The 22,887-nt window shown below is 40.3% G+C and overlaps 1 protein-coding gene across 1 annotated transcript in view; it reads right to left on the bottom strand.

Moving 5' to 3' along the window:
- LOC126483661 (phosphatidylinositol glycan anchor biosynthesis class U protein) overlaps window positions 1-22,887 on the bottom strand; it is a 91,941-nt gene that overhangs the window by 43,420 nt on the left and 25,634 nt on the right. The window contains exon 3 of the mRNA XM_050106721.1: window positions 18,081-18,285. Within this exon, the coding sequence (XP_049962678.1) occupies window positions 18,081-18,285 (205 nt within the window). The remainder of the gene's footprint in view (window positions 1-18,080; window positions 18,286-22,887) is intronic.

Genomic DNA, 22,887 nt, shown 5'->3' on the forward strand with positions numbered 1-22,887 from the left:
ATTTCTAGCTGCAAACAGTTAAATTCGAAATAAAGCTACACTTTCCCTCTTGTCACAAAGGTCGAGCGCAAAAAGTAGTCATTAGATGGTGAATCAGGTGGATGTAGACAGTGAGACAATAACGTGTTGTTGACATGCTGTGCGGCAGCTGGCAGTATTGTGATGAAGAACGATAAAATAAATTTAATCACTTTTCTTAATTTCATTGATGACTTGTGGCAAACAAATTGTTTTATACCACTTAGTGTTAAATGTCTATGACCCTCTAAAAAAATTTTCACATGTCCTGCATAATCAAAGAAGCAAGTGATCATTTTCTTGGAGATGATTCACCAATGAACCACTTCTGTTAGTTTTGATTCGCCTTTGAACACACAAAAAGCCAACAGCTGTCTAGTTTCCAGCTAATATCAATATAATCAAGTTTCATCTCATGTTACAATGTTGTGTATGGCTTTTGCATTTTAACAGTTGAATGTTTCGATAATTTATTACGCCAGTTGACAAGTCTGTTTTTGAGCTTTGCTCAAATTTTCTGGAATTCTTGGTAAATCACTTGTTGACCTCCTTCAATTACCAAACGAAACTATATGGTTCCAGAGAACTTTTTGTATTTCAAATATCTATGACGTATATATGCAAAATGAAGTGGCAAATGAAAATCTGTACCAAGGCCGGCCCTGGTACAAAATTTTCATCTGTTGCTCTCCAATTATGTTCCACACAGCATTTTCTTTTTAACAACAATCAATTTTAGTTGACTTCAGGAAATTTGTCACTGTCACAAACATAATCACAACAAAGTTCTGCAAACCAACTATAATTAATCTTTTCTGAAAGTGAATGATTATCACATATTGTATGTGGTGATTTGAGGATTGTTGTTGAAATAGGCCTTCATGTTGTTGTTGTTGTTGTGGTCTTCAGTCCTGAGACTGATTTGATGCAGCTCTCCATGCTACTCTATCCTGTGCAAGCTTCTTCATCTCCCAGTACCTACTGCACCCTACATCCTTCTGAATCTGCTTAGTGTATTCATCTCTTGGTCTCCCTCTACAATTTTTACCCTCCACGCTGCCCTCCATTACTAAAATGGTGATCCCTTTGTGCCTCAAAACATGTCCTACCAACCGATCGCTTCTTCTAGTCAAGTTGTGCCACAAACTTCTCTTCTCCCCAATCCTATTCAATACCTCCTCATTAGTTACGTGATCTACCCACTATCTTCAGCATTCTTCAATAGCACCACATTTCGAAAGCTTCTATTCTGTTCTTGTCCAAACTAGTTATCTTCCATGTTTCAGTTCAATACATGGCTACACTCCATACAAATACTATACGACTTCCTGACACTTAAATCTATACTTGATGTTAACAAATTTCTCTTCCTCAGAAACGATTTCCTTGCCATTGCCAGTCTACATTTCATATCCTCTCTACTTCGACCATCATCAGTTATTTTGCTCCCTAAATAGCAAAACTCCTTTACTACTTTAAGTGTCTCATTTCCTAATCTAATTCCCTCAGCATCACCCGATTTAATTTGACTACATTCCATAATCCTCGTTTTGCTTTTGTTGATGTTCATCTTATATCCTCCTTTCAAAACACTGTCCACTCCGTTCAACTGTTCTTCCAAGTCCTTTGCTGTCTCTGACAGAATTACAATGTCATCGGCGAACCTCAAAGTTTCTACTTCTTCTCCATGAATTTTAATACCTACTCCGAATTTTTCTTTTGTTTCCTTTACTGCTTGCTCAATATACAGATTGAATAACATCGGGGAGAGGCTACAACCCTGTCTCAGTCCTTTCCCAACCACTGCTTCCCTTTCATGCCGCTCGACTCTTATAACTGCCATCTGGTTTCTGTACAAATTGTAAATAGCCTTTCGCTCCCTGTATTTTACCCCTGCCACCTTCAGAATTTGAAAGAGAGTATTCCAGTTAACATTGTCAAAAGCTTTCTCCAAGTCTACAAATGCAAGAAATGTAGGTTTGCCTTTCCTTAATCTTTCTTCTAAGATAAGTCGTAAGGTTAGTATTGCCTCATGTGTTCCAACATTTCTACGGAATCCAAACTGATCTTCCCCGAGGTCCGCTTCTACCAGTTTTTCCATTCGTCTGTAAAGAATTCGTGTTAGTATTTTGCAGCTGTGACTTATTAAACTGATAGTTTGGTAATTTTCACATCTGTCAACACCTGCTTTCTTTGGGATTGGAATTATTATATTCTTCTTGAAGTCTGAGGGTATTTCGCCTGTCTCATACATCTTGCTCACCAGATGGTAGAGTTTTGTCATGACTGGCTCTCCCAAGGCCACCAGTAGTTCTAATGGAATGTTGTCTACTCCCGGGGCCTTGTTTCGACTCAGGTCTTTCAGTACTCTGTCAAACTCTTTATGCAGTATCATATCTCCCATTTCATCTTCATCTACATCCTCTTCCATTTCCATAATATTGTCCTCAAGTACATCGCCCCTGTATAAACCCTCTATATACTCCTTCCACCTTTCTGCCTTCCCTTCTTTGCTTAGAACTGGGTTGCCATCTGAGCTCTTTATATTCATACAAGTGGTTCTCTTCTCTCCAAAGGTCTCTTTAATTTTGCTGTAGGCAGTATCTATCTTACCCCTAGTGAGACAAGCCTCTACATCCTCACATTGTCCTCTAGCCATCCCTGCTTAGCCATTTTGCACTTCCTGTCGATCTCATTTTTGAGACGTTTGTATTCCTTTTTGCCTGCTTCATTCACTGCATTTTTATATTTTCTCCTTTCATCAATTAAATTCAATATTTCTTCTGTTACCCAAGGATTTCTACTAGCCCTCGTCTTTTTACCTACTTGATCCCCTGCTGCCTTCACTACTTCATCCCTCAGAGCTACCCATTCTTCTTCTACTGTATTTCTTTCCCCCATTCCTGTCAATTGCTCCCTTATGCTCTCCCTGAACTCTCTACAACCTCTGGTTCTTTCAGTTTATCCAGGTCCCATTTCCTTTAATTCTCACCTTTTTGCAATTTCTTCAGTTTCAATCTGCAGTTCATAACCAAGAGATTGTGGTCAGAATCCACATCTGCCCCTGGAAATGTCTTACAATTTAAAACCTGGTGCCTAAATCTCTGTCTTACCATTATATAATCTATCTGATACCTTTTAGTATCTCCAGGATTCTTCCAGGTATACAACCTCCTTTTATGATCCTTAAACCAAGTGTTAGCTATGATTAAGTTATGCTCTGTGCAAAATTCTACAAGGCGGCTTCCTCTTTCATTTCTCTCCCCCAATCCATATTCACCTACTATGTTTCCTTCTCTCCCTTTTCCTACTGACGAATTCCAGTCACCCGTGACTATTAAATTTTCGTCTCCCTTCACTACCTGAATAATTTCTTTTATCTCGTCACACATTTCATCAATTTCCTCATCATCTGCAGAGCTAGTTGGCATATAAATTTGTACTACTGTAGTAGGCATGGGCTTTGTGTCTATCTTGGCCACAATAATGCGTTCACTATGCTGTTTGTAGTAGCTAACCCACACTCCTATTTTTTTATTCATTATTAAACCTACCCCTGCATTACCTCTATTTGATTTTGTATTTATAACCCTGTAATCACCTGACCAAAAGTCTTGTTCCTCCTGCCACCGAACTTCACTAATTCCCACTATGTCTAACTTTAACCTATCCATTTCCCTTTTTAAATTTTCTAACCTACCTGCCCGATTAAGGGATCTGACATTCCACGCTCCGATCCGTAGAACGCCAGTTTTCTTTCTCCTGATAATGACGTCCCCTTGAGTAGTCCCTGCCCAGAGATCCGAATGGGGGACTATTTTACCTCCGGAATATTTTACCCAAGATGACGCCATCATCATTTAATCATACAGTAAAGCTGCATGTCCTCGGGAAAAATTACGGCTGTAGTTTCCCCTTGCTTTCAGCCGTTGGCAGTACCAGCACAGCAAGGCCGTTTTGGTTAATGTTACAAGGCCAGATCAGTCAATCATCCAGACCGTTGCCCCTGCTACTACTGAAAAGGCTGCTGCCCCTCTTCAGGAACCACGTGTTTGTCTGGCCTCTCAACAGATACCCCTCCGTTGTGGTTGCACCTACGGTACGGCCATCTGTATCGCTGAGGCACGCAAGCCCCCCCCCACCAATGGCAAGTTCCATGGTTCATGGGGGGGGGGGGGGGGGGCTTCATGAAAATGGTAAAAAAATCATCTAACTGAAACATTCAGTGTGAATTTGAATTTTTCACAACGTGTTTTTAAATTTTAACTAATGAAACTACTCAGCCACCCTGTGAGCTGTCATTGTTTTAACAACATATGACAAATTTTAAAACCTTGCCATCTAGTGATGGTGTGCAAAGCTTTGAAAGATGACCCTTGTATTGCTTTCACAGAAACTAAATGTGTGTGTGAATTCTTAAGGAGCCAAACTGATAAGGTCATTGGTCCCTAAGCCTACATACTACTTAAACTAACTTACGCTAAGGACAAAAAACACACACACACACACACACACACACACATACATACATATAATTTCGTACAGTAGTAGCATTAATTCTGGACACCTTGCTGAAATGTTAATTTTAACATCACAAGGTGTATATAAGTTGCAGCATATTAAATCAGTGAATCATGCTTCTATTTTTTGTTTACACTATAAACACTAAATACTTGTCTTTTTAGAAAATGGGACATGTTATGTTTTTTTATTAAAAATAAAGAAACAGGCTTCACTGCCAACAATTTAAAACCTCCACTATTTTACATGCTTGTGCAGGTACAAAGCAAGTTTGCCATTTGTTCTGTTATGACAAATCAAACAATGAATGGGCATTATTACACTACTGGCCATTAAAACTGCTACACCACGAAGATGACGTGCTACAGACGTGAAATTTAACCGACAAGAACAAAATGCTGTGATATGCAAATGATTACTTTTCAGAGCATTCACACAAGGTTGGCACTGGTGGCGACACCTACAACGTGCTGACATGAGGAAAGTTTCCAACTGATTTCTCATACACAAACAGCAGTTGACCAGTGTTGTGTGGTGAAACGTTGTTGTGATGCCTCGTGTAAGGAGGAGAAATGCGTACCATCACGTTTCCAACTTTGATAAAGGTCGGATTGTAGCCTATCACGATTTCGGTATATCGTATCGCGACATTGCTGCTCGCGTTGGTCGAGATCCAATGACTGTTATCAGAATATGGAATCGGTGGGTTCAGGAGGGTAATACAGAACACCGTGCTGGATCCCAACAGCCTCGTATCACTAGTTGTCGAGATGACATGCATCTTATTCGGATGGCTGTAACAGATTGTGGAGCCACGTCTCGATCCCTGAGTCAACAGATGGGGATGTTTGCAAGACAACAACCATCTGCACGAACAGTTTGACGACGTTTGCAGCAGCATGGACTATCAGCTCAGAGACCATGGCTGCGGTTACCCTTGACGCTGTATCACAGACAGGAGTGCCTGTGACGGTGTACTCAACGACGAACCTCTGTGCATGAATGGCAAAATATCATTTTTTCGGATGAATCCAGGTTCTGTTTACAGCATCATGATGGTCACATCCATGTTTGGCAACATCGCGGTGAACAAACATTGGAAGTGTGTATTCATCATCGCCATACTGGCGTATCACCCGGAGTGATGGTATGGGGTGCCACTGGTTACATGTCTTGGTCACCTCTTGTTTGCACTGACGGCACTTTGAACAGTGGACGTTACATTTCAGATGTGTTACGACCAGTGGCTCTACCCTTCATTCGATCCCTGCAAAACCCTACATTTCAGCAGGATAATGCACGACCGCATGTTGCAGGTCCTGTATGGGCCTTTCTGGATACAGAAAATGTTCGACTGCTGCCCTGGCCAGCACATTCTCCAGATCTCTCCCCAATTAAAAATGTCTGGTCAATGGTGGCCAAACAACTGGCTCGTCACATTACGCGAGTCACTACTCTTGATGAACTGTGGTATCGTGTTGAAGCTGCATGGGCAGCTGTACCTGTACACGCCATCCAAGCTCTGTTTGACTCAATGCCCAGGCGTATCAAGGCCATTATTACAGCCAGAGGTGGTTGTTCTGGGTACTGATTCCTCAGGATTTATGCACTCAAATTGCATGAAAATGTAATCACATGTCAGTTCTAGTATAATATATTTGTCCAATGAATACCCGTTTATCATCTGCATTTTTTCTTGGTGTAGCAATTTTAATGGCCAGTAATATATTACTTTAGCCAGTGATAAAAAGTGATCTGGTCATTGATGTAACTGTAGCCATCAGTACTCCATTATTCTTATTGAAGTGTATGACATCTTTAAAGTGAACCAAGTTGAGACAGACGACAGTATTTAAAACAATGTATCCTGCACTAAAACAAGCAGACGGTTCACTGAGTAAAAGCAGTAAGGCAATAACCCACTGTGAAGAATGCTATACTTCTGGAGAAAAAAAGTTGGGTCGAGGCCACCAAAGCTGCAAGTGATGAAAGGCCGTAAATGGTATGAAGAAACCGTGTCAATCAAAACTGCTCCAAGAACTGGCAGAAAATCAATATTGACTCATCAAGACTGTCGCAGAATCTGGTGTCTTTCTTTGCAAGATCACATGCATATCATGAAAGAATGCTATCTTGAAGACTTGAGGAGTTGAAGTTTCTGATTGAAAGGTCAGACAAACACTTCGTGAAAATGGTTTGTGGGCAATGTTTCCTAGAAAACAACTTATCTGAAAAAATGCAGAGATAGAAACATATGCAACTAGCTTTCAAACACAGGGAGTGGATGCAAGAAGGCTGGGTTAGAGTCATTTGGAGCAACATGACTAAGATTATCATCTTTGGTGGCAATGGAATTAAGTTGGATTGCCCCCGAACAGGAAAGACTTATTGCCTGAGTGCACCACTGCCACTACAAAGTATTTCACGTGTCATGGTTTGCGACTGCATGGTAGGACATGACACTGGGCAGCTTCAGGTATTACAGGGCTAGATTAATATCAAAAATTACCAAGAAACAATCTTAGTGTTGGAACTGCTGCCTCTATCCACGATTGGTTTCAAGGTAACCACAATCAGTGCACCTTTCAGCAAGACAGTGAGTCATACCACAGGCTAGAATCAATAAGAAAACATTAGCTGACCATTGCATCAGTGTGCTGACTTAGCCTAGCAACAGCCTCATCCTCAACCCAACTGAGAATTTAGAGGTCAAGGCTGAAAATTATGATTTCACAGCAGAAGCACAGTAACAACAGGGAGATACTAGAGGAAATCATCAATTAGCAGCTCACGGTTATCTAACCACAAGATGTCCAACATTTGATACACTCCATGCCAAGTACAACTAGGGCAGTGATTAAATCGAAAGGATATCCCATGAAATAAATATAAGCTTTGGAAAAACATTTGTACCAAATAATTTGTAATTTTCTGAATTTGCTGGGTTGTGAGTAATTTGTTTTATTTTTAGTTAAATTTTCATATTTTAACTCAAATTTTCAAACAGCGCACATCAGTGCATGTTTCCTGGAATTTTACAATAAATTATAATGTATATTTCAACTAAAACATACACCTCAATACAATATTCAATGACTCTCTACGAAGTGTCTAGAATTAATGCCACTGCTATACAGTAGTTTTACTTAACCCTTTAACTGGTCTAGACATGTTAACATGCACCACTGTTCTTGTCCCTAGGAGCTCCAATTTGTTTGAGTTCACCGCTGGTCTTCTGCCAAGTGCTCTAAATATGATAATGCACATCACCCTGCCTACCCCTGGTGCTCCAGATGTGTAAATAAGCACTGCTGCTCAGACACCTTTGTGCTAAGAGTGGTAATGCACATCGTCCTATTTCTGCCCAAGAATTTTATCAGCTGGAGGCCCCTGTTTGCTGCTGTGTTTGGGTTTTGCCGTTTTCTTCTTGTGTTTTAGTTACTGACTATTGACTTACATTTGTTTATATGAGGAAAATGGCATGACGTCAGTTGTACAGAGCGAGGAATCAGACTTCCACTAGATGCCCCTTTGAAAATGAACTCTTTAAATGTTATAATTCAGCAGAATCTCTAAGTGGCAGTCCTGATCTGTGTACATCAGCTGGTGCAATACACCCGTCTGTTTCTACAAGAGATGAAAATTGTTGACAGTCTGAAGTGAGAGTGAAATGACTGAGAAAAAGAGCATGCAGTATCAACATGTTTGACTGGACGAAAAGTAAGTTTAATGCCTTTGCGAAAGCCTTTATCAATACAGCTTCTGGGAACATACTGGTACACGGCCTATACTTCTCCTCATATTTGTACAGAAGCTCCGATGAAATCTGTAGTACATGAATATGACAGATTTTATTTCTACACCAAGATAAATACAACAGATTAAGAGCATTCTTGACTGTCAATATGAAAAGAAACAGGATCTAAGGCATTGTATTCTTTCATTGTTATCTGTATGCTCATAGCTTGTGTGAAGAAGCTGGAAATGAGTAACTACTGAGCCACAGACATGGCTTCACTACAATGAAAATTTTGCCAGTAAGAAAGAATACAGTTTATTCAAAATTCGAAATACTGTTAATGAAGTTTGTAAACATTTGACAGTGTGTTTCAAACATATTACAAGCTACTCATGGACAAAAGCCAATTGTCCCAAGGGAAGATTACTTTTCAGACAGTATACTCAATCCAAACAAAGTAGTTTTGGAACAAAAACCGGACTGTGAATTGATGTTTATCACCTGTAATGTCACAGAAATATTTGAGATGGAAAAGAATTACCGAAAGGCTAGTGAGTGAATAAAGTAATCGCACTGTGTTGCAGATCGCAACTTATGTAAGGGCCGCACTGGTACAATACTAAGTACAGAGGAAGGCATTATGATGACAAGGAGTGTCTATAGTTTACTGCAAGGGATTTTCCAAATACTGAAAGTAAACACTCAAAATTTGCTCCAAATATAAACTGCACAGAGAAATTGGGCACAAATGCAGAACATGCAATGCAGAGGATGATGTAGTGATTGCTCAGCATCCCACAGTCATCTGGACCTGATCACAAAGCTAGTCAGACAGGTTTCTTTCCTCAATTAACCATCAGTGATGAGATACAAAAGATGAATTTACATTGATACTTCTCTAAACTAAATGGAAAAAACAACAACATTAAAATATATTTTTAATTTTTTCAGTGTCTGTCCAAAATCCAGATCAAAAAGAAGGGTGGAAAATACACAACTAGGGAAAGAAATAAAAGTACATAAATAAATTAGTACCCCTGAGAGATAATGTCAATTTTGACCTGATTAGGGCGTATGCCACCTGTGGGATATTAGATGTACTGATAATGGTTTCAATGTCGTCCATCAAAAGATAATGTAGTGGCATAGCTACCATAATGCCATCTGTGTCTACCCTTTAATATGAAATGCTCACAGCAGGAAAGATGAGGGTGATGTAAAGATGTGAAGCAAGTAAGCAGGCATGCTTCCTACAGCAAACTAAGCAAGTTTAAAAGGGGTCAAACTGTGGCCTTCCGTGTGACAGGATGGTGTTTCCAGAGAATTGCCACCCAAGTTGGATGTGCTGCATCAGTTGTGCAATGATGCTGGAATCAGAGGTCACATGAACAGTCTCACACCTGTAGACGAAGTCCTGGACGTCCACTCAGCAGCAGGGTGTATATTCGGGGGGAGGGGGGGGGGGGGATGATGCCAGATTTTTCCTGGATTTCCCAGCAAAAATATACTTTTTCCTGAAAGAAAATACCCTTCTTCTTGATGAAAACACATTGTTTTCCATGTTAAGTGACAGTCTACTTTTCCTCAGAGCTGTAAAACTTACCAGTTCTTTTAATGGCAAAGGTCTTATACACTGGCACAGAACTTCGTGGCACTACAGGAAATGACACACAGTAAAAAAATAATGTATTTTGGAAAGATCTTTGCTGCGCAGCAACATGCACATTGAGTATCTTCTTATTACAAAAGAACAAATTCAAATTCCACATTAGTTTCTGAAGCACTGAAATCGAGTTTGTGATGCACTTTTATCAGCCAACTATAGCTCATGTCACGTGATCTCACCAGCCAATGATAACAGATATTCACAGCGTAGGATGTAGTCAGCCAATAGATATTTCACTGTTTAGTACCATGAACATGCAAATTGGAAGAGTTAATGGTGTAAATTAACATGCATACAGTGTAGCTACAACCGAAGCTAAGCTTAACGAGTGTTGTCCTGTAGATTGCATTTGTCCATGATGCATTGGCCTCACCCTAGGCACTAAGCAGAATGTTATTAGACCCATTCTTTTACCATTCTTGCAATAGGAAGGTGATGTGTTGTTCTAAGAGGATAATGTTCACCTACATACTGCCCATGAAACTCTATGTGCTCTGCAAGATGTGGAGAAACTTCCCTGGCCAGCGTGATCTCTGGACTTGTCACCAATCAAACATGTGTGGGATATGATGGGACGAGAATTGTCTCGTGAACCAACAACTCTTATGGAACTACGTGAACAGGTCGAGCAGATGTGACAATGTATCCCAGAACAGTGCAGGGTGTACATAAAATCTGGGAACACTTTTAATTATTTATTGCACAAGAACCAAACATTGTACAGATATCATACATATGTAAGAAAGAAACCCTGAGAGTTTTTTTCATGTATACCACCGCAGTGCAGTTTGGTAATCCGCCGATAGTCAGCGCTAGTCGCAAACATGGCGAGTTCAGGTGCAGGGCAAGCTTTCGATGTGTTGGAGTTCAACAAAGTCAAGTGTGCTACAGCTGTTCCACGGGTGTTTAGAACCAAGTACGGTAAGAAGCCACCAACAAGGAAGGCCATTTACCACTCCCACAACAAATTCATTACGACGGGTTGCTTGTGCCTGGCAAAGAGAAGCGGACATCTCAGTGTGACTGAAGTGAATGTGGAGCGCATACGAGAGACATTCATAAGGAATCCAAAGAAATTGGTGAGTCGTGCATCCAGTGAACTCAAAATGGCTCCAATGGCAGTGTGGAAAGTCCTGCGACAGAAGCTGTCTATGAAGACATTCAAATTGGAGCTAGTGCAGAAGCTCAATGATGACGGCAAAGACAAGTGTTTTGAGTTTTGATTGCAGTTGCAACAACTGAATGAGGATGGGGATGGCATTGTTGATTGCTTAGTTTTTAGCGACGAAGCCACTTTTCACACTAATGAGAAAGTGAACAGGCATAATTGTCAAATTTGGGGTACAAAGCAACCACGTGAATGCATTGAATTTGAGCATGATTCCCCAAAGATAAATGCTTTTTGTGCCTTGTCACATCGAAAACTGTACAGGCCATTCTTCTTCGCCGAGAGCACTGTCACTGGATATTCCTACTTGGAGATGTTGTAGCAATGGCTCTCTGTTCATCTTTCAGCAGGATGGAGTTCCACCCCATTTTCATTGTGAAGTTCATGGGTACCTGAACACTGAGCTGCCACATCGATGGATCGGCTGTGCTACAGAAGGGGACAGCTGAGCTGTTTCATTAAATGGCCTCCCCAATCACCAGATCTCTCTCTGTGTGACTATTTTCTGTGGAGACACATTAAAGATCTGGTGTATGTACCGCCTCTACCACGTGATGTAGCAGAGCTCCGGGATAGAATACAGGAAACGACTGCCACAGTTGACGACGCCATGCTAGGACAGGTACGACAAGAATTCAGTTACCGTACTGACGTCTGCCGGGTCACTCATGATTCGCATATTGAATGTTTGTAAAAAAAAAAAACTTTCAGAGTTTCTCTTCAAAAGGCAATATGTATGACATCTGTACAATGTTTAGTTCTTGTGCAATAAATAATAGAAAGTGTTCCCGGACTTTATGTACACCCTGTATTTTCCATCTGTACAATTGACTGGCTGCCAGTCAGTGCATGAATTGCTGCCAGTGGAGGCTACATCATGTACTAATTTGAGTCCTTCAGCACGATTCGATACCTGGTACCTCAGCACGGATTGTGCTATTGATGTGTAAATGTAATCATTTCATGTAGTGTACATACAGCAGATGTAAAAGGTTTTTGAACAAAGAGAGTGAGAGAGTGCCTGACTTTGAAACATTTTTCCACATTTCTGAAGTTGTAATACCTATTTAGCATGAGACATACAAAAATTATTTGTAGCATAGTTGTTGAGTCACATCTAGGCACAACAAAAAGACTGCCTCGGCAGCCAGAGGCAGTGGTCGTGTGTGTGTGTGTGTGTGTGTGTGTGTGTGTGTGTTGTGTGTGTGTGTGTGTGTGTGTTTTACATAAATGAAATAAAATTATGCTTAAGTATCTTTGGAAACCTAGACTGCTTGGTTTTAAAAAATATTTCCTAGGAAATTTTGTTGGTCTTATGGGCTTGAAATGTTGTAGCAAACTGCAAAGAGTTTTCCGTCTCCCTTAAAAGGTGATATCATAAGCATTATTATACTAGCACAGATGAACAGGAAAGACTAGACATGTCAGATTACAGAGTGGTTATTTCTCGAGTTACGTAGGAGAAACAAAAATTAATCATCATTGTGCCAAATAATGCTTTGTTTCAGTCGGTCAGCCATTTCCAATTCAGGAGTAGTAATTCGAAATTAAAGAAACCTTTGATAAGCTACTATACAGGACAGCAACATTTGTGCCTTTATTACACTGCTTACACAAAATATTTATTGACAGATGAACACAGTCTAACAAATAAAACAAACATCAAATCAACATGCAACTCACATGAAAAAAATTCAACAAACTGGAGTGAAGAAGTTCTTACTGTGGTGTATAATAAATGTTGAGCACTGCAGCTGACATTAATGTTAATGAAAACCACCTCAGCTATATTATTACACATTACATATTTATTATGTTCTGACCAGTTTCGTTCATGGAACATCTTCATATTACCTGCTGTGAAATAAACCACTAAATTAGGCTAAAGCTACAATGCCTTAATGAACAAAATAGACAACTCACAGTGATAACAGCCTTATACTAAATCCTCACTGAGTTCTGCTCAAGTCATGACACAAATCATCTGGTTGTCATATGTAATGTTGAAGAACAAATCCATAAACAATGCTCATAAACATTTTGCCGACCGCCTGGCAGGAGTATAGTAAGCAGATACAGCTACTCCATGACAGAGGTACACATATAAACTTAATACTTGGTCTCAGACAAGTGCAATACTCAACTGTGTGATCTTAATCATTACAAGCAATGATGAAACCTTAAATAATGAACTGACATCAAAGAGTACACAATCCAAACAACTAAAACAGAGAAACAAAAGTTGGCAACTCAATTATGCATAATAACAAGGAATCAGGTGATAGTACTTATACCCAACAACATCATCATTAGACAGCTATGACAGTAAGTGAAAAATTGTAAAATACAGTTGTAAAATAGTTATGTAAAACATATCAGGAATGGTAATTATGGCTTCTCAAATGATCATAAGTCATGAGTAACATATTTACAAAAATTCATTGTCTCTGAAAAATGTAAAAGAGCTAAATCAACCAAACTGGTATTTTTTGCTGTATATTATAAGTTTAACTACAAGTTAGCTGTGTTGAACTTTCTATAATTATTTACAATGGAAGAGAACATATACCAATGGTTACACAAATACAGTATCACCATTAGCTTGATGGTGTCTTACAACTAATTGTACTATCGTTTGTGGAGTAATTACATACAACAGAAACACTAATTTTGATCATACAACCCTTTGTATAACCAAAATTAGTGATCATGGTTACAGAATAAAAGCAGTTATAACAATCATCATCTTGTCACTGAACATATAAAAGAACTGAAAATAACTGAACTGGGTAGTTCTTGTGCATTGGTAACTTACTATAAGGGAGCTGCATGCTTACAACTACCCAGTTCATCTCTCTTTTTTGGTTCTTTGGATTAATTGTGTACTCTTTGATATCAGTTCTGTACTTAAGGTTGTCATTGCTAGTAGCAATTATGGTCACACAGTTGACTATCATACTCGACTGAGGCCAAGTATTATGTTTACATTTTTACTTCAGTCGTGGAATGGCCCCATCTGGACAGCTTACTGTACGCATCAAGCCGTGCATGCTCACCATACTTTTGCCAGGTGGTTGGCAGAATGTGTATGAGCACAGTTTTTGGATTTGTTCTTTAACATCACATACGACAACCAGATCATTTGTTACACATTTAGCACAACTTATTGATGATTAAGCAAAAGGCTGTTTTTTGTCAGTTGCCTACTTTATTCATTAAGATGCTGCAGCTTTGACCTAATTCCCTGTTCTGTTTAATTAGATGCAACTGATCAGCTGAGATGGATTTCATTAATCATTAACAATAAACAGAGATACATTAGAGTGATGTGATAGTAAATTCCTTTCACATATAAATGATGCAGAAGGACATTTTGAACTACAAAAACATTCCAACGAAAGCTGTGGTTTGTTTGAGTCTTTCTTGAGTTGGTATACAGTGAGGCACACATGGAGAAGAACAAGTATTAAAGGGTGAGTAGCCATAATGAAGCACTGAGCTACTTAGATAAATCTAAAAATGCACATTGTTTTTGTCACAGGGTACTAAAATTCTGTCTATAAACTTATTGAAATGACATAATTATCAGTTGACAAAATTATTTCAATCGCCGAGTCTATGCAGAGAAGTTTTGAAAAGCACGAAGTGTCCAAATACATATACACTCCCTATACGTATATTACGCTGAGGTAACAAAAGTAATGGGACAGCGATATGCAAATACACAGATGGCAGTAGTATTGCATATACAAGGTATTAAAGGGCAGTGCACGGGTGGAACTGTCCTTTGTACTTAGGTGATTCATGTGAAAAGGTTCACGACACGACTGTCTGCACAACAGGAATTAACAGACTCTGAACACAGAATGATAGCTGGAGCTAGATGCATGGGACATTAAATTTCGGAAATTATTGGGTAATTCAATATTTCGAGATCCACTGGGTCAAAAGTGTGCCGAAAATACTAAACTTGAGGCATTATCAGTCACCACGGACAACCAGTGGTGATAACTTTTACTTAACAACCAAGAGCAGCCCTGTTTGCACAGAGTTATCTGTGCTAACAGACATGCAACAATGCAACCACAGACATCAACAAGGGATGTGTGACAAACATATCCATTAGGACAGTGCAGCGAAATCTGGTGTTAATGGGCTATGGCAGCAGACAATCAACGTGAGTGTCTTTGTTAATAGCACATTATCACCTGCAATGCCGCTGCGGGGCTCGTGACTATATCAGTTGGACCCTAGAAGACTGTAACACTGTAGCTTTGTCAGATGAGACCTGATTTCACGTGGTAAGAATTGACAGTAGGGTTCAAGTGTGGTGCAGATCCCATGAGAAGATGCAGACCAAGCTGTCAACAAGGCACTGTGCAAGCTGGTGGTGGCTCCATAATGGTGTGGACTGTGTTTACATGGAACAGAATGGGTGCAATGATCCAGCTAAACCCATCATTGACTGGAAATGGTTATGTTCGGCTACTTGGAAGTCATTTGCATCCGTTCGTGGACTTCATATTCCCAAACAACAATGGAATTTTTAAGGCTGACACTGCACCATGTCACTGGACCATAATTGTTCACAATTGGTTTGAAGAACATTCTGCACAATTTGAGCAAATTATCTGGTCACCCAGATTGTTCGACACAAATCCCATATAACATTTATGGGACATAGCTGAGAGGTCAGTTTGTCCACAAAATCCTACAACGGCAATGCTTTCATGATTATGAACTGCTATAGAGATAGTGTGGCTCAGCATTTCTGCAGGGGACTTCCAAATACTTGTTGGGTCTATGCCACATTGAGCTGCTGCAGTATGCCAGACCAAAGGAGGTCCGACATGATATTATGAGGTATCCCATGACTTTGGTCACCTTAATGACAAGGCACTTAGTGGGCAGGTAGCTGGATTACCAATAATGATTCTCTGGTCAACATGGTAAGTGGCAATCCCTTCTGCAGCAGTCAAATAGTTAATTATTCTCTCTCTCTCTCTCTCTCTCTCTCTCTCTCTCTCTCTCTCTCTCTCTCTCTCTCTCTCTCTCTCTCCCCCCCCCCTCCCTCCCCCCCCCCTCCGGACCCCCCCCCCCTCTTTGATATTATCCTCAACACGGACATTATTTTTATCAATCCAGGTTTCATTTACAAAAGTTGCAGAGCTGTATGTTTCAGAAGCTCTACCAATAGAAACACATTAGAATTTAGAATATTCTGTTTCATTTAGTGATTTTCCTTAATGCACTACTTACAATGGTGTGGTCATGTACTGTGCACTAAAGAGTGCATGTATCATGTTTGGCCATTAGGCTTTATTATAATAGTTCATTTTTAGCAAAAGAAATCTATTTCTGCTTCCTGAATATATGATGGCAGATCATTTATACATAAACAGAACAGCAGCAGACCCAACATCAATCCTTGTGGTGCACCTATAGTTATTATTCCCTGTTCTGAAGATGCTGTTTTGTTGTGCATACTACTTGGCTTTCTTAATATGACACTTTCCAAGTAACTTTATACTATAGGTATTTTGGCCTTAGTTTATGATGTGGTGAATAAGAAGAAAACTCAAGAATTATTTCACACAATTACATATGGAGTTGGCTTTTGATACTGCATGATCACAAAACTATGAGCTCATTCTAAACCTGCAAACTACCTGTTTAGCAATGCAAAAACCACAAAAAATAACTGTGCAATCCCCCATTGACTAACAATGGAACAAGTAAGGCACACATACTGGGTTAACTTGGGAGAAATCTGCCTCAATTTCACAAATGACACTATTTCTGTAGTGTTTCAACTTTTTCTTAACTGACAGTCATAGAGATTCATTTCAATGTGACAGGAATGATGAATAGTCAGATAAACTTTAGACAACAATGAAATATTGATGTGTAACAGGAAGGTAGGTAAGGCTATTGATAGAAACTGACTACACAGGTGAAACTCATCCCTATTTATGCTCTGAAAACATATCCAAAATGATGTAGCACACAATTGGAAACATAATTTCACAAATCAGCAAATCCATCAACCATACCTCACAGGTGTCATTCATAAAATGACCAACCTGCAGTAACTAACATACTGATTGAATTGTTGATAACCAGTGAAAAGGGCTTCTGGCCTGAGAAACTGAGCTTTTCATTCATTTGACAGGTATGTAAGTTAAGCAAAAGCTGCGTAATGTATCACATCAACATCACAGGCAGATGAGATAAACTGTATGGCACAGAATTTACATTGAAAGAAAGGTAATTTCATGTGCCATTGTAAAACCTGTTCCTGGTGTTATAATGTCTTTGGTGACTGGTTACATCCAAACAGAATGCATTTGCCCCTGGTATCAATGAAATCTTGCATTGCATCAAATACAACCATTGGACAACATCAGTGGTCAAATGATATTAAGCACAAGTTATGAGTTTTCAAATATTCTCCCCCAACTCAACAGATCTGAATTAGGTTGAGCACCTGTAACACTTCCACAGGTCACTTTGTGTGTATCTACTTTATATCAATAGTGAAGACTGCATTACACTTACGCACATATCACATAAAATGACTTTTAGATAACTATATGGAAGACACAAGGACACCCAATAGACATTATTCATCAACGATACAGCAAATATTCAAAAAAGAAATATGAACAGATAGGTAACAGTTTCTAAATTGCAACACACAACAATTTATTTCAATTCCTAAGAAAATTTGAATCAGTTTTTAAATCGTGCACTGACTGCTGCAAATCTTGCATTTTCTTAATATCATATGAGTTATTGTTTATTTATGAATAGCTGAAACACTTGATGCAGTCCAATATCTATCTACAATTACCTTTATACACTAAGGAAAAAAGTTTAGACATAATCAAGGTGCTACTAACAACAAAAATATTAGTCAACTGTAACTGTAAGCAGGTTATGTTTTGAGAAAAAAAAGTGTTACATACCAGTGCACATTGATGCTAAAGCATATGCCAACAATAAATTTGAAAACACTGTAGTTGTTCGACCTACACAGTTTAAAATAATATATGGGTTAAACAGGTACGCTGAAAGAACGTAAAAAGGCACCATGTGGAAGTCATATGCTTTAAGGAGAAGATTCTTTGTGCCTGCTGCATATGTGTCTTTTTTTTCATTCTGTTTTAATTCCTGAGAACAAAAAATTGCAATAAGACAAAGTTCAACACAACTATCCAAAACCACATACAAACTTGACATATGGAGGACAAAAGTTATTAAAATAGAAAAGAAATTTTGCATTTATTTCTGTAAGTTAATTTACATACTTGGCATTATAAGGAAATCACAATAATTCACCAGTTCCAGAAGGAAAATTCACTCCAACAAACCAAAAAATTATGAGAATCACTGGCCAGTACTTATCTTTAAAAGATGAAATATTTAGTACTGCCAATTAGGCACATAAAAGTACACGACATTATCTTAGCTTTCAGAAGCACGCACAAACAATCAAGCGTGTGTGCCCCCCCCCCCCTACACACACATTAATAACAGCAATAACAAATAGCAAAATACATGCTAGCGATGTGTACATAGGTACTGTGTGTGCTCTGGCAGTGAACTCAATTTTATAAGGTGAGCTACAGTTTTAACAACCTGTTTATTACACAATATAAATGTACACAATATAAATTGTTCTCTTCTCAACCCAAATATTGCATCCAACATTGGACATCAAGCAACTGTAAGTGCAGGATGGAATAACAATATTATGGAACGCATGGACTGCTACTCACCATATAGAGGTGACCTTGAGCCACAGACAGGCATAACAAGAAGACTGCTGTACAGTTTAGCTTTCAGTCAAAAGGCCTTCTGAAAAAGAGCGCACATACAGGGTTTCGACTACCTCTCGTCGTGCCCTGATTTGAGGAATATGCAACTCACTATCCTTCCCATTCCTGCCATAGTGGTATTCCACTGCCCACCAAACCTACACAAAATCCTTGTCCATCCCTACACAACCCCTGCTCCCAACCCCTTACCTCAGGATTCATTACCCTCTAATAGATGTAGATGCAAGACCTGTCCCATACATCTTCCCATCACCATCTACACATCAACTATCCCATTAAACTCAAAGCTACCTGTGAAACCAGTCATGTGATCTATAAACTAAGGGTCAACCACTGTGCTGCATTCTACATAGGCATGACAATCAACAAGCTGTATGTCCATATGAATGGCCACTGACAAACTGTGGCGAGCAAACAGCTGGACCACCCCATTGCTGAGCACGCCGTCAAACAAGACGTTCTTCATTTTCACGACTGCTTCAGAGCCTGTGTCACTTGGATCCTTCCCACCAACACCAGCTTTTCTGAACTGCACAGGTGGGACCTTTTCCTGCAATACATCTTATGTTCCTGTAACCCATCTGGCCTTCAGCTTTTCTGAACTGCACAGGTGGGAGCTCTTCCTGCAATATACCATATGTTCCTGTAACCCTTCTGGCCTCAAACCTTTATCAGTCATTGTCCTTACCCATCTAGCCCCTTCCCTGTTCCCATTCCACCACTACACAGCCCTCCAGTCCACCAATGCACCCTCAGTCTTCTCCAACTCATCCCTGTACATTCCCACGAGCAGCACTTTACCATCCTCCACCCCTATCCAGCTATCCCTCCCTGTCCCCACCCCAGCCTCCTCCTTACCCCCACCAAATGGTTGCTTCTCCCATCATGCAGTGCTGCTCGCAGTCTGGCTTCAGCTGCCAGACACTGTGGTCTTGTGTGTTTGTGTGTGTGTGTGTGTGTGTGTGTGTGTGTGTGTGTGTGTGTAAGTTGTCTATTTTCAACAAAGGCCTTGTTGCCCAAAATCTCAGTCTTTTTGTTGTGACTAGCTGCAGCTCAGCATCTCCACTATATGGTGAGCAGCAACTATCATTTTCATAACACTAACATTTCATCCTGGATTTTCGATTGTTTGATAAAGCACATACACATTCACACAAGCATAATGCACACGCACATGACTACTGTCTCTGGCTGCTGGAGTAGACAGTGGTGGGAGGATTTATGGCACAGGTCTTGTGTCCTGGTCTATTGCAGGGAGGTAAGGGGCTGAAGGCAGGGATGCAGTAAGGATGGACAAGGATATTGTGTATGATTCTACTGTGGGAAGGGCTGGGGAAAATAGTGGGAAGGATATTCATTTCAGGACATGACGAGAGGTATTCAAAACACTTTCAGAGAACGTGATTCAATTGCCCTAGTCCTGGATGACACTGAGCCATGTGCGGAGCGCCATTTGGTGGCAGGATGGTGCATGTGTGGAAGGTGGGAGGTGAAAGGAGAGAGAAGACACAGGAAATCTCTTTCTGTACAATGTTGGGTGGCTAACTTCATTCTGTGAAGGTTGCAGTGAGGCCTCTGTTTTATTTGGAGACGGACTGATCATCACTGCAGATGTGCCCAGTAGTGTCTATGCTGTACAGAAGAGACTTCTTGGTATGGAGTGGGAGACAGCTGTCAAAGTGAAGGTGTTGCTGGTGGTTGGTATATTTAACACAGACAGAGGTCCTGATATAGCCTTCCTTGAGGTGGAGGTCTACATCACTTGTTGGATTGAGGAGGACCAGGTGAAGTGAATGGGGAGAAGGTGTTAAGGTTCTGGAGGAATGTGGATGGGGTATCATGCCCAGTTCATATCTCAAAAATGTCATCGATGAATCTGAACCATGAGAGAGGCTTGGGATTCTGTTGGTTTGGAAGGATTCCTCTACATGTCTCACGAAAAGATTAACATATGATGGTGCCACACGAGTGCCCATTGTTGTAGCACAGATTTGATTGTCATAATGCCTTTAAAAAAGAATTAATTGTGGGTGAGGGTATTGTTAGGTAATGGTGAACAGGAAGGAGGTTGTAGATTTGGAGCCAGTCAGGTGTTGCGAAAGGTGATGTTCCACAGTGGCAAAGCCACAGGCATTGGGGATGTTAGTGTAGAGGTAGATGGCACTAACAGTGGCAAGCAGGCCGCCGTGTGGAAAAGGAATAGAAACTGTGGAGATTTGATGTAGGACATGGTTGATGTCTTTTATGCATGAGGGTAGGTTACGGGTAATAGGGTGAAGGTGTTGGTCCACAAGGGCAGAGATTCTCTCAGTGAGGGCGCAGTAACTCGCCACTATGGGATATCCTGGGTTGCTTGGTTTATGGAATTTGGGAAGATAGAAGGTAGGAGTGCAGGGAATGGTAGGGGGTGAAGAGAGAGGCGAACTCAGTGTAGAGGTTCTGGAATGGGCCTAAGGATTTGAGGAGGGACTGGATATGTTCTTGGATTTTTGGAATGGTATCACTGAGGCAGGGTTTGTAGATGGATAAATCTAACAGCTGGCGGAGTCCCTCTGCCAGGTAATCTCTGCGGTTCAAGACCACAGTGACGGAACTTTTCTTGGCCGGTATGGCTATAAGGTTGGGATTAGTTTTTAGATGGAGATTTGCGGTTCTTTCTATGGATGTAAGGTTGGTCTCCACATTGAGGGATTTGGGGAATGACTGTAAGCCAAGGTTAAAGGTTAACAAAATATGGAATGTTAACAGGGGGTGATCAGGCGGCAGTGGGGATGGATCACAGTTTGATTGAGGAGTGAACTGAGTCAGGCACAGTTCAATATTGGTTTTGGATAGTGTGATTGGAAGGATTGGTGGCAAAAAGCTGTTTCCACTGTAGGTACTGGGAGAAGGACAGGAGTTCTTTAACAAGTCTAGCACGACTGAATTTGGGAGAGGGGCAAGAGGTACAACTGTTGAAATTACTGCATTTCTGTGGGGTTCAAGCTTTTGGAGGTAGGGTTCATGACTGTGTTTCAGGTATGTTTGGGTTCTTGGTTGTATATGGTGGTAAGTTGGAGTTTCTGAGGATATGATAAATGTAGTAGGTCTGTGAGGCAGGGTTTGGCTGCTAGGAGTGGATGTGGGGGAGGTTTGGAGGCTCTTATAGAGGTGGTGGATAGTGGTAGTCCAAGGCAAGTGTAGGAGGTGAACACGTCGGAGAATTTGTTGAGGTAGTGGTATGCATGAAGTGCTAATTCCTGGAGGCAAGAGTTTTAGTGTGAGAGATGGGATGTAGGAATTTGGGATTGCAGAGTAACAGTATTTTATGTATGGAGAAAAGGTACTGCATGGAGGTTTGGACCTGATTTACATGGTTTTATAGGAATAGTTTGGTGAAGGCTATGGACTGATGGAATTTGAACAGACAGAAGTCATTACGAAAAGGATAGATTGATACTCACCATACAAGGGATGTCATGAAATTTTATTGACATACATAATGACTTCCGTAGTTCAACTTGTACTAACAAATTAGCATCACTGGTGCAACGTACATCCTGTTCTCATCTTTGAACACAATTGTAGGCTGAGTGATAACTGGTGTGAGAGGAAGCATGGTGACAAGTACCTTTGTACATTGACCAGTTTCTTGCAAATGGTCCCTGATGATCCTAACTGATACCCTAAGTGTAAGAACAGTATTAATTTGTATTGCAGCCACTGTGTGCTCATCACTGGCTACTCATTTAATGTAGTAATACAGGTGTGTGTGTGTGTGTGTGTGTGTGTGTGTGTGTGTGTGTGTGTGTGTGCGCGCGCTCTTTTGTCATCTGCAATCAGGATAACAAGCATGTAATTTAGACATTGGTTCAAATGGCTCTGAGCACTATGGGACTCAACTGCTGAGGTCATTAGTCCCCTAGAACTTAGAACTAGTTAAACCTAACTAACC

This window comes from Schistocerca serialis, chromosome 6, assembly GCF_023864345.2.
Source record: "Schistocerca serialis cubense isolate TAMUIC-IGC-003099 chromosome 6, iqSchSeri2.2, whole genome shotgun sequence".
Taxonomy (NCBI): domain Eukaryota; kingdom Metazoa; phylum Arthropoda; class Insecta; order Orthoptera; family Acrididae; genus Schistocerca; species Schistocerca serialis.